The sequence below is a fragment of the Acinonyx jubatus genome, chromosome B2, assembly GCF_027475565.1.
Source record: "Acinonyx jubatus isolate Ajub_Pintada_27869175 chromosome B2, VMU_Ajub_asm_v1.0, whole genome shotgun sequence".
NCBI classification, from domain to species: Eukaryota; Metazoa; Chordata; class Mammalia; order Carnivora; family Felidae; genus Acinonyx; species Acinonyx jubatus.
Window position 1 is genome coordinate 74123489 of NC_069385.1, and position 14454 is coordinate 74137942.

Sequence of the window (14454 nt, forward strand, 5' to 3'; positions counted from 1 at the left end):
TAATACAAAGCCTTAAACATTTACTGATTTCTCAGGGACAGATGGAAAGTTAATCAGGTTAACGCTTCACATTTGAATCCATAGCATTTTAAGCACTGTTATTTAAAATGTCATGGTGAGCTGGAAAAAATATTTCACAGCCCTTGTTATCTCATTCTCACCTACTGTCCTATAAATTGTCATATTCTCTTTATTTAGGTGAGAAAAATGTTCTTAGGAGTGTATCATTCTGCTTGGGCTTCTATAACAAAATACCACAGACTGTGTGGCTCTAATAACAAATTTATTTATCATAGTTCTGGAGGCTAGAATCCAAGGTAGGTTTCATTGTGAGGCCTCTTCCTTTGGCTTGCAGATAGCTGCCTTCTCACATGTGCTCCTGACCTCTCTGTGTACCTTTGTGGGAGGAGAGAAGGAAAGAGCTTGCTTTCTCTCTCTCTCTCTCTCTATCCTTATAAGGGCATCAGTCCAGTTGGTTAGGGTCCCACTCTTATGACCTCATTTAACCTTAATTACTTCCTAAAAGCCCCATCTCCAAAGACAGTCACAAGGTGGTTTTGGGCTTCAACATACGAATTTTAGGAAGGCACAGTTCCATCCATAGCAGTGGCTGAGCTCTATTTAAAGAAAATGTGTATAAAAATCTACACATACAAAATTATTCATATTATCAAAGGAAAAGGAACCAGATGCAATCTCTGTTGGCAAGGCATTTTATATTCACTATCACGTTTTATCATCCATCATAGTAACTGTGAGATGGTATTATTCCTATATTATAGGTAAGGATATTGAAGCCAGTGAAGTTAGAATTCAAACTTCGATTTGTCTCTCATCTTGTCGTTGTTAGTGTTGCCCCATAAAAAGAGCTTTTATTTCCAAAAGTAGTCACTCTTTGGATCCTTTTAAAAAGTATGTTCCCCAGTCATTTCATATATTTTACTTTGTACATTCCTTCCTATCTTTATGTGTGTTCTCTTGTGCATGAGCTTCACATTTTGAAATGTGTTTAATAGAAACAACTATCAGTGTTTCTGGTTGAGGGGATAAAATGAAATTAAATAGATGGGAAGACATTTTCAGATATTTAAAGGACATTAAAATTGTGTTTTAAGTATAATTAGTTATAGATATCAGAAGATCCTGAGAAATGATTGAAAGCAACCACTTAAATGATCATTTTTGACTTAGTAAAAACCATTTGATTTTATTGTAGAAATATAGAAATTTAATTTGCTTCTGTTTTTAGCAGAGTGTGTAATGATATATACACAAATTGTAATTTCAGATATAGTCAACATTGGAATAAAAATGATTGACTAAATGAATGAATGAGCAAATGAATAGTTCTTGCCAGTTCATTATACTTCTGTGTCAAGGAGTATGCTGTCTGTAACGTATCCAGTTATCTCTTTGGCAGTGCTGGATACACAGAGAAGAAATCTTTAACTTGAGGCCCATGAGCTCCAGTGAAAACTAGTTGTTTTTTTTTTTTAATTTCACTTTTGTTAATTTGATATTTATGATTTTTTTTTCCTATCAAACACTCTATGTAGTGGATGTATTTGTATTCCAATGACACCCTATTTACATAAAGCAGTGGCAGGCAGGATTTGGCTCTCAGGCTGCAGTTTGCTAATCCCTGATGTTGAAGAACAAAACAAGGGAGAAAAAGGAATACTGTTAGAAAAGTTATAATTACCTTCATATTAAGGAACAAGGGAATTAAATTTTTGGAGAAAGGCAGCTGTCCTTAGGGGTAACTTAATTGGCCTTTTGGTTGCAGAGAGGTTAAAGAAGAGTCAAACACTCTGCGTAATGAAAAGGGTGTCTTCTGTAGGTAGAGAAATCTTAATTATCTGTATTCTCTGGAGGGGTGAGGCCAGAGAAAAGGACTGTGTGTGTGGCTTTTGGACTGAGTGAGGAGGAGGGTGGCAGAAAGGTACAAGGGAAGGAATTATACACAGTTCATTCAGTTTATTCGTGTGTAGTGCACACTCACCCATGTGCCAGGCAGTTTTAGATAAGCTAGGGATATTATTTGTGCATTTAGAAGCCTACATTCAAACTCCAAGAGACAGACAATAAGATAAATAAGGAAATTATAGTATCTTAGAAAATTAGTGCTCAGAAGAAACATTTTGAACTAAGGAGGGGAATATGGGGGAGGGTTGCAGTTTTAAATGGCGGGGTCTGGGACCTTGGAAAAGACTTGAAGGAAGTGAGAAATCAGGTAATGCAGGTATGTAGGAGTCCATGTTCCAAGTAGAGAAAATAGCACATGCAAAGGTTTGGGTGGGAGAGTGTTTTGTAGGAAGAATAGCACGGAGATCAGTGTGGCCACATCAGGGAGAGTGAAGAGAAATAATGTCAGAGAAGTAATGGGAAACCAGATCACAGAGGGCCTTGTAGGCCATTGGGATAATTTATTGTTGCTTTTACTGGGAGTGTGGTAAAAAGATTTTGAGCCATTGAGCAACACAGTCTTGCTTAATACTGTAAGACATCACCTTGGCTGCTGAATTGAGAATGTTGGGAACTGACTAGAGTGGAGCAGAAGTGGAGACCAACTCATTTAGGAGGCTGCTGAAGCAATTCAGAAGTGGCAGTGATTTGAAGCAAGGTAGTACTTGTGAAGGGTGTTGTGTGCCTGTGTGTGTGTGTGTGTGTGTGTGTGTGTGTGTGTGTGTGTGTGTGTTGGGAAGCAAGATTTACCCAGGGACATAGTGTGAGTTTGAGAAAACGGGAGCCACCAAGGATGACTCCCCTGTGTCCCCTGAAAAGATGGTGGGGCTTGGGCCCTTATCCCCATTTCCTGTGAATGTGACCTTATTTGGAAATAGTGTTTTTTTTAGGTGACTAAAATTAAGTCATTACAGTGGGCCTAATACAGTATGACTTTGTTCTTATAAATAGGGGAAATTTGGACATAGAGACAGACATACAGAGGGAAAAGGATGTAAAAACAGAGGGAAAATACCAGCTATAAGGCAAGGAATGCCTGATGCTACCAGAAGCTAGGAGAGGCTTGGAGTAGATTCTTCACGACAGTCTTCAGAAGGAAACAACCTTGCCAACTTGATCTCAGGCTTCTGACCTCCAGAAGGGTGAGACTATAAATTTTTGTTGTTTAAGCCATCCAGTTTATGTCAATTTATTACAGCAGGCCCAGATAACTCATCAGGAAACTTTCCTAATTTTGGGAAGTGTAGCCATGGATCTATCCATGGACCACAGACTCCTCAAGGGAGCAACTTTTCCTAATGGGCAACTGTTGGCAGTCTCAACTTTCTTCTAAGAAACCCTGCTTATTCTTTGTTAGAAACTGCTGAAAGCAGTTCTGGCACCAAATGGATTTAACGGATCCATTTGATCAAGACAGAACAATTGGTTTATTTATCAATATGCCTGAAGAAGATTCTTAGATGCACAGCCAGTTCAGACAAATTAGTTAAATCCCCAACATTGTCCAACTTGGGCATTTTTATTTTTAGTAAACAACTACAAGCCTCAAAACAATTTCTACATTAGATTCTGTATATGAAAGCCAGAAAATATGAGTATTATTTAAAATATCCTTTATTTACTGTTTTATCTAAAAATTGCATGCATTTTTCTTCTTGTTGTTTTGGCTGAAAAGGGGGCTAGGGAAGGTTATCAAATGGCAAGGGACTTATGATCAAGAGAAATGATACCAGTGATAAACCATCAAAAGTTTTCCTTCAGTTGTATTGTCCCAGGTTATAATGTTTGCTTGAGAGAAGAAATAACTACCAAAGACAAGGAGCATATCTTCAGTTTTATTGCACAATTGAATCTACAGCTGTAAAGTGTTTGAGGTCATTTCTTAAACCACTGCACAATATATGCACATATATTTAGAAAACTTACAAAAATGTTCTTTAAAAATTTGTGCTCTAATAGGATTCATTGTATTTTACTGGCCAAGCATAAAAATATACTCCAAATGCACCTTTCTCTAATTTTCCTCTTCCAATCCTATTGACATTTGCTTATAGCTAATCTGTATATGCATAGAACTGAGGGCATTATTTTACTGCAGCAGCCTTTTTAAAGATGTTATAAAATTTTTAAAGTATATTTTGTATCAGGAGTACTTAATATTTGTAAACATTAACAAACACTCCCTCTCCAAACCTCTAGCTGCTGTTTGCTCACCATTTTTTTTTTCATTTATTATTTTTGAGAGAGAGAGAGAAAGCATATACAGGGGAAGGGACAGAGAGAGGGGAGAGAGGATCTAAAGCAGGCTCTGTGCTGACAGCAGGGAGCACGACACGGGGCTCCAACCCATGAACCATAACCTGGACCGAAGCTGGATGCTTAACTGACTAAGCCACCCAGGTGCCCCTGCTCACCATTTTTTAAGGTGAAGGCTCCCATTTCTCACTGAAGTTTATGCAATGCTGAGCAGGCTCACATGGTCTCACGACCACCTTAAGCAAGTATTTGTTCTTTTGGTTATAAATCATTTCATCAGTTTGGGTGTTTTCCTGAACACCCACTCAGGGGCTCACTCCCAGGCAGGAGTTCTCATATTCATACTTGAGCATGACTTAAGAGTGTCCAGATTTGCAGGCAGATCTGACTTCAAACTTATTACGTATAACACTTAAAAATCAATCCTTGTCTCCCCTCTGAGTTTTCCATAACTGGGGTGGGGGATGAGAAGGGATAGAGAGAGAGAGAGACAGAGACTAGGGTAAGTGCTGGCATCTTGCTGGGGAGAACAGGTACAAGTTTAGAATCACACCTTATCTTAAAAGGTTCTCATACCCTCACATTAGAAAGAAGGGTGGAAAGAGCACAGAGGCAGAACTGATGGAATCTCATAAAATTATTCACAGGTAATACTATGTATCAGGCACTCTTCTGCTACTCCTTAGCAAATATCTCTTTAACAAATTTAAATGCCCTTTAGCTCCTTTTCTTCCATAATGTAAATATGTCCCGGGTGTCCTGTTCTTCCTTTTCCTTTCTCCCTGCCCCTGGACTATTTTTTGCAGGCTCTGGCCTTTCCCATCATCTGCTGCTGCACTGTTTGTTCCCTGACTTGTTAAAGGCACATGGGTGGTACAGGAGAGAATGCTGCCTGTGTTTAAGTCCATGAAACTCAATGTAACAACAAGATCTAAAAAGGGAAAAGTTAGAGATATGAAATAAAGCAGAGACTTGTCATCCAGGAGCTTGATGCCATTGACAGTTATGAGCAGAGGAGACCATTAAGTATCTTTCTGAACAGCAACTGGATGTAGTTGAAAGAGTCTGGACTTGAGGTCAGAAGACCTGGGTGCAGGTCTTAGATTTGTCACTTTCAGCTGTATGGCTTTGAACAAGTCAGCTCTTTCTGAGTTTCAGTTTCCCTGTCTGCCAAATGGGAAAAACATCGCCTGCCTTGCCCACCACAAAAAGTTATAGGCATCAAATAAGATAAAAACTGCCTTGTAAAGGATAGAGTTCTATGTAAACATAAATTGTTTGGTGGATTAAAATGGATATTAAAAAAATGATTTCTGTGGTTTCAAATTGTTAATATAAGTTTTATTAAAATTTGCATATGTAAACTAAAGATGGTTGGCTTTCCCCTCAAAGGGCTCATTTTCATTTTTTCCTGTGTGTTCAGTGACTTGCTGATCCTGAGTAATGATGTCAGTGTCTTCATTTACAGGCCTCCAGCCTCAGCTTCTGGGGGCCAGCAAAGATGGTCTGTGCCATCACCAAGCCAGTACCTAAAATGCAGACTTGAATCTCACTTGAAAAAAAAAAAATGCAGTTCCACACATTAATGGCAAGAGGAATTTTTGGCTACTGGTATAAAACAATGCTCACTGCCAAAAAGGAAAGAAATGTTAGAGAAAAGCTTCCACGACAATGACTTCCTGCAGAAAACTTGATCCGACCTTCAACTGCTGGATAAATTACTTTCATTTTTAAGATATATCCAGAAACCACGTTGATATCTTGGTCACCTGGAAAAAATATATACATTATTTTAACTACAGAATAAGTAATTACCAATTAAGAGTAAGAGGTGGGAAAACCAACGTATTTCTCTAAAGTCTTTTGTAATTGTAAGAGGGAAGATACTACTTTCATAAGCAAGGATAAAATGTCACAAAAGACAAGAAAAGTGATTACAGGTGCAAAGAATTTGATTGCTTTTTCATGTTCCAGATGTGAAATGTGCCCACTGTTGACTACTAGACAACTGGAGGGAATAGTCATCTCAAAAGGTTGTTGACCTTTAATATTGCTTTTGAACCACTCCAAAACAAGGGCATTAGGGAAATGGTTGAGAGCAATTAGTTGAGACATAAAAGTGGCTTCCTTCTGCTTGCCTGGTCAGAAGTCATTTTCGCATAATTGACAGACAATGGAGACTTCATTTCCAAAAGAGAGGAGACCTGATAAATACTAATTGCCTATAACTACAACAAACCCATAGGGACCTGACAAAATTTTGTTTTAAAAATACCACTCAACAGATCATATATCTGATAAGCAGTTAATACCCAAAATATATAAAGAACTCCTAGAACTCAAAAGAAAAACAAAATAAAAATCTGATTAAAAAATGGGCAGAGGATCTGAATAGATTTTCCAAAGGAGACCTACAGATGCCCAACAGATACATGAAGAGATACTGAACATCACTAATCATCGGGGAAATGCAAATCAAAACCACAGGGATATCCCTTCTCTGTTTAGAATGGCTATTATCAAAAAGACTAGAAATAACACGTGTTGGCAAGGATGTGGAAAGTGCACCCTTGTGCACTATTGGTGGGAATGTACTTGATGTAGTCACTATGGGAAACAGTATGGAGGCCCCTCAAAAAATCAAAAATAGAACCATTGTATGATCCAGCAATTCCACTTTAGAGTATTTGAAAAAAACACACTAATTCAAAAAGTAACATGCGCCCCCATGTTCACTGCAGCATTATTTATAATAGACAAAATAGGGAAAAAACCTAAGTGTCTGTGGTAGATGAATGGATAAAGAAAATGTGATTCCACACAAGGAATACTATTCAGCCATAAAAAGAATGAAATATTGCCTTTTGCGATAACACGGATATACCTTGAGAGCATTGTGCTAAATGAAATCTATCAGAGAAAGACGAATACCATCTCCTCTCACTTGTATGTGGAATTAAACAACAGTGACAAAACCAAACTTGCATATATAGAGAACAGACTGGCGGTTGCCAGAGGTGGGGGTAGGGGAGTGGGAAAAATGGTGAAGGGGGTTAAAAATCCGGACTTCCAGTCACAAATAAGTCATAGGGATGTAATGTACAGCATGATGACTAGAGTCCATACTGTATTGCATATTGAAAGTTGCTACAAGGGCAGATCTTAAAAGTTTACCTCACAAGAGAAAAAAATTAGTGACTGTATGATGTTAACTAGACATTGTGATCATTTTGCAATACATACATATATTGAACCATGTACACCTGAAATTAAAACATTGTGTTATATGTCAATTATACCTCCACAAAAAAAATACACTAGTATTTTTAAAAAGAACTCTGCAGTGGTTCTCATCCCTGCATTAGAATTGCTGGAAGAGTCTTTTCCCCAACACAATTATATTGGAATCTCTTAAAAGCTGGGGCCAAAGTATTGATATTTAATTTAAAATGTTCTCCAACTAAGTCTGATACACAGCTAGGGTTGAGAACCCTTAGGGCCAAGGCTTCCTCAGCCTTCTATGTGAGCTCCTCTCTCAAACTTAATCAGTCTGGGTTTAGTCTGCACAGCCCCCAGCCTCTGTCTCATGTGGGACCCAAGAGGACACCTCTGTAAAGCCTGTGCTTCCATCGTCTTTCATGAAATGTACAGAAGTAGCTAGCATCTTTCCTGGCAGGAAGGCTGCCTCCTTTGCCCTGGCTCCGCTCTTCACCCTCCTTGAAACAAGAGGCTGAAACAGCAGGCCCACCACAGGAAAGCTGACGAGGAAGTACCAGAGCTCTTTTCTGGAGATGCAAAGTTGTGCACATGCTTTATAAGCATGCTGGCTTCTGCCCTAGAGAAGAGGAAGGGGTAGTATATTCTATCAATGGATCAATGGACTTCATGCATGTGAAGTGGTTCTTTTTTTTTTTTTTTTTTTTTTTTTTAATGGCCTTGTGCTGGTGGTATCCTCTGGGCCTCTGTGGGACTCAAATCTACCATCAGCCAACTTCCATATGATTTTTAAAAGTGAGGTTGCAGTATAATGACCCTAAATGCTGCCAAAAATACTGAGGTCAGGTGTGGTTGTTCCTTTCAATACTCCACCAACCCAATGTGCTAAAAAGGGGGAGGGGAGCACAGCCCATCTACTCCTACCTGACCTATTCACACTAAAAGCTTCAAGAAAGCTTATAGGATTTTCCAGATCCAATCTAAAGTTCTAGAGATGAGGTTTCTCGTTAAGTGCAAAACCCATTGATATTTCACAATTTAAATAGCTGTTTATACATACTTAACAGAATTTTAAAACATTTTGGGCTTGGATGGGTGGCTACGTGTGCCGAAGAGGGGTAGGGCACATATTCTCCAATGCAGTGCTGCTATTTTCCAACAAAGCAGGAGGGAGGCGGCAACAAAGGGGCAGGATCTGATTTCTGGCACTGCAGTCCTGGCATCTTGAGTAGCTTCCCTCTTTGGCCCAGTTTTGTTCTGGAGTACTTTAGAGTAGGGAGAGGAAGAGACACTTGTGCTTACCAGAGTCGTGTCTTAATGCTTCATCTTTTATCATCTGGAATCCATCTCCACCATTGGCAAGGAAGCTTGGAAGGATAACCTTATATATCTCATCCATTCTGAGAGGCTCATAACTGGGCACTCGACACTGGGTGCAAAGAACATCCAATTTGACCACTCTGTCCCCAGGTTTTCGGGAAAGATCATACACCACATGAATTCCTAGAAAAGAAATGAATCTGTATGTTTTCACTGGATCCAGAGGGAAATTTCTGTTTTCTAAGAAAGAGATTTGGCCAAAATATGGAATTGGGGCACTGGGCTTGGTTTTCACTGAGTTTGAGCTTGAGTGAAATTTCAGCAAGAATTGAGGTGACATTGCAGCATTTGGTTAGATTGCGTTTGCATTTCTTGGTTAGGTTTATCCTTGAGTCTTGGGAGGTCTGAGAACCACTGGGAGGAAAACTGGCTCTGCCTCAGTATGGGCAAGGGGTAACAGTGCAGGGAGAAACCACATCTTTTTAAAATCCTAAATGAGTTGGTCAGCCACTTGGTTCAATGGCTTTGGAAAATGAGAAATAGATGAGAGGTACAGAATATTTGTTCTAATTTTGAAGACTACTAAATGATAATAATTTGGGTTTGGATGACTTTCACAAGACATGTAACTACCCAGCACTGTGATGGAGCACCAAAACCCTGTTGTTCCCCCCAAGTCTCTCCTGGAAAAGTGCAGAATGTGTGGGTTACCCCACAGGCATTAGGCCATGGCTCCACCACCATCTGCAGCTCCCCCCCTCAATCCAAAGAGTTGGGGGTTCTGTAGAAGGAGGACTTGACAAAGCAATCACACTATCAAGTGAGGCCCACCATCTACAGTAAAAAAAAAAAGGGGGGGGCAAATTATGGTATCAGTATCAAGGTTATAAATTTAACGATTAATTCGTTGGACTGTGGAAGTTATTATTGACAAAAGTGTTTCACATTCACAAGTCCTTGGCAATTTGGGAAGCATTTATTTTCATTCAGTTTTCACTGTGATCCATGAGATGAGCAGGGCAGATGTTTTCAGAACATTCAGAGAGGTTGAAGACCTGTCCCACGTCACAGTGGAACTAGAACCAGGTGTTCTGATGTGTCTATGTAGTCGGCCGCCCCTCCCAGACATCATCCTTGCTAATACTGATTGGATATTGAATTCTTTTGAACCTCTGCATGGTACCAGGCAATTATGAATAGAACAGAGAATGGTGGTTTTGGTTTTTTTCTACAAAAGAATACTGAGTGTTTAAACAACTAAGATTTTAATAGAAACTAGACCTCAAGGCCGCTGACCTGCTTAGAGTCTGGAGGGCCAGCTCCTATAGTGAGTCTATCTGACATCCAAATCAGGCGTAGCAACTACTGCTTTTGCCAAGGCATTGAGGCGTTGACCCTGACCTAATCTCAGTTGGTCTGGGAGCCCATGACCATTGAGAGACTATGCATTCATGTTGGGTGGGGGGAAAACCTAAACAAATCTGGCAGTGGAGGTCCTGGGGAGTGAGGAACTAAGCCAACCAGCAGGACAAACCCACTTCACTTCAAAGGGTGACTTACCGCCCACCTGCAGGAACTCTCCAGTGGACTGGCCATAGCGGTACACGCTGTGCTCAAAGGCCGCCTTCAGGGTGGAGCCTTTTAATTGGACCAGGTCAAAGGTTCCTCCGAAGGGCAACACAGCAGCCAGGTTCTCCCAGGTAATTGTGCCTGACGGTAGTTGTAGATGGGGTGAGAAGGAAAACAGCTTGAGAATAAGATTACCCCAAGACCAGCTTCCTTTAGGGTTGGTGGAGATGAGGGAGACAAGAGGCTATTGGAAGGCTATTAGTACAGCATCAGCTGTGTGAGTGGTTCCTGACACTCAGGGAGGGAATGGATTCAAGAGGCCTCTGGCCATGCTCTCAACCACTGGGCAAGATGGCAGGTGCTCATAAATGGCTGTGGCTCCAAAGTCACCAGTGCTCTGCCCTGGATCTCTGGCTTATAGCTGGGTCTTCAGTGGGTGTTGAGCATTGCTCAGTTCCTCCAGACAGGCAGTGTGTCCCTGCCACCTGTCCTTGTTTGACAATGAGATGAGTTGGGGCTTTACACTGAGACTACCTGGTTTGACAGCAGATCAGGGAAGACTGCAAGAGCGGTTTGAATATCTGACTAGTTGGTTTGTTTTACCATGCAAGATCCTGGATATCTGTAAATGCACTAAAAGAATTTAATCCAGTAGGGTGTTGTTGGTTTTTTTTGTTTGTTTTGTTTTGTTTTTGTTTTTTTCCAGCACAGAACATGGACAGTTTGTCCCTTTCTCTTTCCAGGTATCAAGGAGGCGGCTGTTGGTAATCAGCAATAATTAGCATTTGGCTTTGTGTGTCAGAAGTTTAGATCAAGATTGGGTTCCATTCACCCTTGCTCTCCACTCTGTGTGAATACATATGAGAACACACAAGCATGTGTGTACCCTTCTGCTTAGGCACTGACTTGAGTAGCAGTTAACCGAAACTGGAGAGGCTGACATTGTGGTACATGGCTGACAGGACAGATGAGCTGAGGCCACCCAGGGGCAGGGTCAGAGAGAGACCTGAGCTGACACCCTGAGCCTGGGAAGCATACCGTTGTTCCGCTCGTCAATGGGTGACCGAATGCCACCTCCATTTAGAATGCACATGGACACATGGTTCCAGGACACTTCATCCGAGTGTCTAATGTTGTTGTTAATCTGCAACAGTAGCATGAATTTACATTAGTTATTCTAGACCTTCTTCCATAGTATCAGTTTTAGGGATTTGGTTATCTCTACCATGGAAATAAAGCTGCTTCTTCCTGCTCCTGTGTTCCCAGAGATTTCTCAAGTATAGTCAGTCAGAACTAGTTTTATGCTCTGAGAAGCAAAAATAAGAAATAGTGAACAGTCCCGTGTCAGACTCTTAGAAGCAAGTAGCCCTGAGCCCCCTTTCCTAAGACCCTTCTACTCTCAGGCCAGTGGGCATTAGCAAAACTGGCTCTTGTGTCAGGACAGGACCTGCATGCAAATTGGTCCACCATACCTCTCCTTCCCCACCTCTTCCAGGCCCCACACTTGCTCCTGAAGACGTGACCTGAAAACCTTTCCACTCAGGACCTCAAGCCAACAAGATCCCTGGCCTCCATGTCAAATTTCCAAGTTGGCAATTTTGGAGGCACAGAGATGGCCTCCTGAAATGGGAGAATCCGTTTCTTTTCTTTTACAAAAATATGTGTTTAGTTACAAGAAATAAAATGAATATATTCTCATTTGAAAAAAAATAGCACAAAAGCAAGTGTTGTCTTAACATTTGCCTCTGCCTCTTAAAAGAGAGGTAAGCACTGCTAACAGCTTGTTTCCTTCCAGACTTTTCTCTAAACATTCCCATACTGGCTACTCTTTAGCTACTTTTTTTTTTTTCAAAATAGGATTCTTCTTTAATATTATGATTTTTTAAAGTATAATGTATTGTCAAATTGGCTAACATACAGTGTATAAAGTGTGCTCCTGGTTTTTGGGGTAGATTCCCATGGTTCATTGTTTACATATAATACCCAGTGCTCATCTCAACAAGTGCCCTCCTCAATGCCCATCACCCATTTTTCCCTCTCCCCCACCCTCCCCCATCAACCCTCAGATTGTTTACTGTATTTAAGAGTCCCTTATGGTTTGCCTTTCTCCCTCCCTGTTTGTAACTTTTTTCCCCCTTCCCTCCCCCCATGGTCTTCTGTTAAGTTTCTCAAGATCCACATATGAGTGAAAACATGATCTGTCCTCTGACTTATTTCACTCCGCATAATAACTTTCAGTTCCATCCACCTTGCTACAAATGGCATGATTTCATTCTTTTTCATTGCCAAGCAGTATTCCATTATAGATATAAAATACATCTTTATCCATTCATTAGTTGATGGACATTTAGGCTCTTTCCATAATTTGGCTGTTGTTGAAAGTGTGGCTATAAACATTGGGGTACATGTGCCCCTATGAATCAGCACTCCTGTATCCTTTGGATAAATTCCTAGTAGTGCTATTGCTGGGTTGTAGGGTAGTTCTATTTTTAATTTTTTGAGGAACCTCCACACTGTTTTCCAGAGCGGCCGCACGAGTGCAACAGTGCAAGAGGGTTCCCGTTTCTCCATATCTTTGCCAGCATCTGTTGTTTCCTGAGTTGTTCATTTTAGCCACTCTGACCAGTGTGAGCTGGTATCTCAGTGTGGTTTTGATTTTTATTTCCCTGATGATGAGTGATATTCAGCATCTTTTCATGTGTCTGTTGGCCATCTGAATGCCTTCTTTGGAAAAGTGTCTATTCATGTCTTCTGCCCATTTCTTCACTGGATCATTTGTTTTTCAGGTGTTGAGTTTGGGAAGTTCTTTATAGATTTTGCATCCTAGCCCTTTATCCGATATGTCATTTGCAAATATCTTTTCCCATTCTGTCAGTTGCCTTTTAGTTTTGTTGATTGTTTCCTTTGCAATGCAGAAGCTTTTTGTCGTGATGAGGTGCCAGTAGTTCATTTTTGCTTTTGTTTCCCTTGCCTTTGGAGATGTGTTGAGCAAGAAATTGCTGTGGCTGAGGCCAGAGAGGTTTTTTCCTGCTTTCTCCTGTAGGGTTTTGATGGTTTCCTGTCTCACATTTAGGTCTTTCATCCATTTTGTGTTTATTTTTGTGTATGGTATAAGAAAGTGGTCTAGTTTCATTCTTCTGTATGTTGATGTCCAGTTCTCCCAGCATCGGAGACTTTTTTCCATTGGATGCTCTTTCCTGCTTTGTCAAAGATTAGTTGGCCATACATTTGTGGATCTAATTCTGGGTACTCTATTCTATTCCTTTTGTCTATGTGTCTATTTTTGTGCCAATACCATACTGTCTTGATGATTACAGCTTTGTAATAGAAGCTAAAGTCTGAGATTGTGATGCCTCCTGCTTTGGTTTTCTTTTTCAATATTACTTTGACTATTTGGGGTCTTTTGTGGTTCCATACAGATTTTAGGACTGTTTGTTATAGCTTTGAGAAGAATGCTGGTGCAATTTTAATTGGGATTGGATTGAATATGTAGATTGCTTTGGGTAGTACTGACATTTTAACAATATTTGTTCTTCCAATCCATGAGCATGGAATGTTTTTCCATTTGTGTTTTTTTTCAATTTCCTTCATAAGTGTTCTATAGTTTCCAACATACAAATCTTTTATTTTTGGTTAGGTTTATTCCTAGGTATTTTATGGTTCTTGGTGCAATTGTAAATGGGATCAATTTCTTGATTTCTCTGTTGCTTCATTATTGGTGTATAGAAATGCAACCAATTTCTGTACATTGATTTTGTACCCTGCAACTATGCTGAATTCATGTATCAGTTCTAGCAGCCTTTTGGTGGAGTCCTTCGGGTTTTCCATGTAGAGTATCATGGCATCTATGAAAAGTGTCTTTAGCTACTTCTTTTGTGTGACTGCATAATGTTGAAGAGCCAGCACTGGTCTGACCTTGGGAAGTGTGGACATTGTCATTTACTTGGCAGTCAGTTATTGAGAGTATATATATCAGGCACTGGGCTCCAGGTACCAAGCACAGTGCCAAGCACAAAGAATCAGCCCTCTGGGTGCGGACTTTGGTGGGAGTGTTAAGTCTGGCCTGGGGACCCTGGTTCAGCATGGCTCCCCAGGGGCTGCCAACAGCCAGTCTCTTGTAGACAGGTA

At 40.4% G+C, this 14454-nt stretch overlaps 2 protein-coding genes across 3 annotated transcripts in view; one reads left to right on the forward strand and one right to left on the reverse strand.

The window, feature by feature from the left end:
• The window catches only part of SNX14 (sorting nexin 14), an 84336-nt gene extending 78746 nt beyond the window's left edge, over positions 1 to 5590 (forward strand). Inside the window, exon 29 of the mRNA XM_027057304.2 lies at positions 199 to 5590. Coding sequence (XP_026913105.1) covers positions 199 to 309 — 111 coding nt within the window. The 3' untranslated portion in view covers positions 310 to 5590. The remainder of the gene's footprint in view (positions 1 to 198) is intronic.
• The window catches only part of NT5E (5'-nucleotidase ecto), a 48258-nt gene continuing 39335 nt past the window's right edge, over positions 5532 to 14454 (reverse strand). Inside the window, exons 6-9 of one of the 2 annotated variants that reach the window (XM_027057313.2) lie at positions 11365 to 11470; positions 10318 to 10467; positions 8740 to 8940; positions 5532 to 5773 (exon numbers count right to left, since the gene is read on the reverse strand). In XM_027057313.2, the coding sequence (XP_026913114.1) occupies positions 5751 to 5773; positions 8740 to 8940; positions 10318 to 10467; positions 11365 to 11470 (480 nt within the window). In that variant the 3' untranslated portion in view covers positions 5532 to 5750. Of the gene's footprint in view, positions 5991 to 8739; positions 8941 to 10317; positions 10468 to 11364; positions 11471 to 14454 lie in introns of both variants that reach the window. The other variant, XM_027057312.2, reaches the window with a different exon arrangement.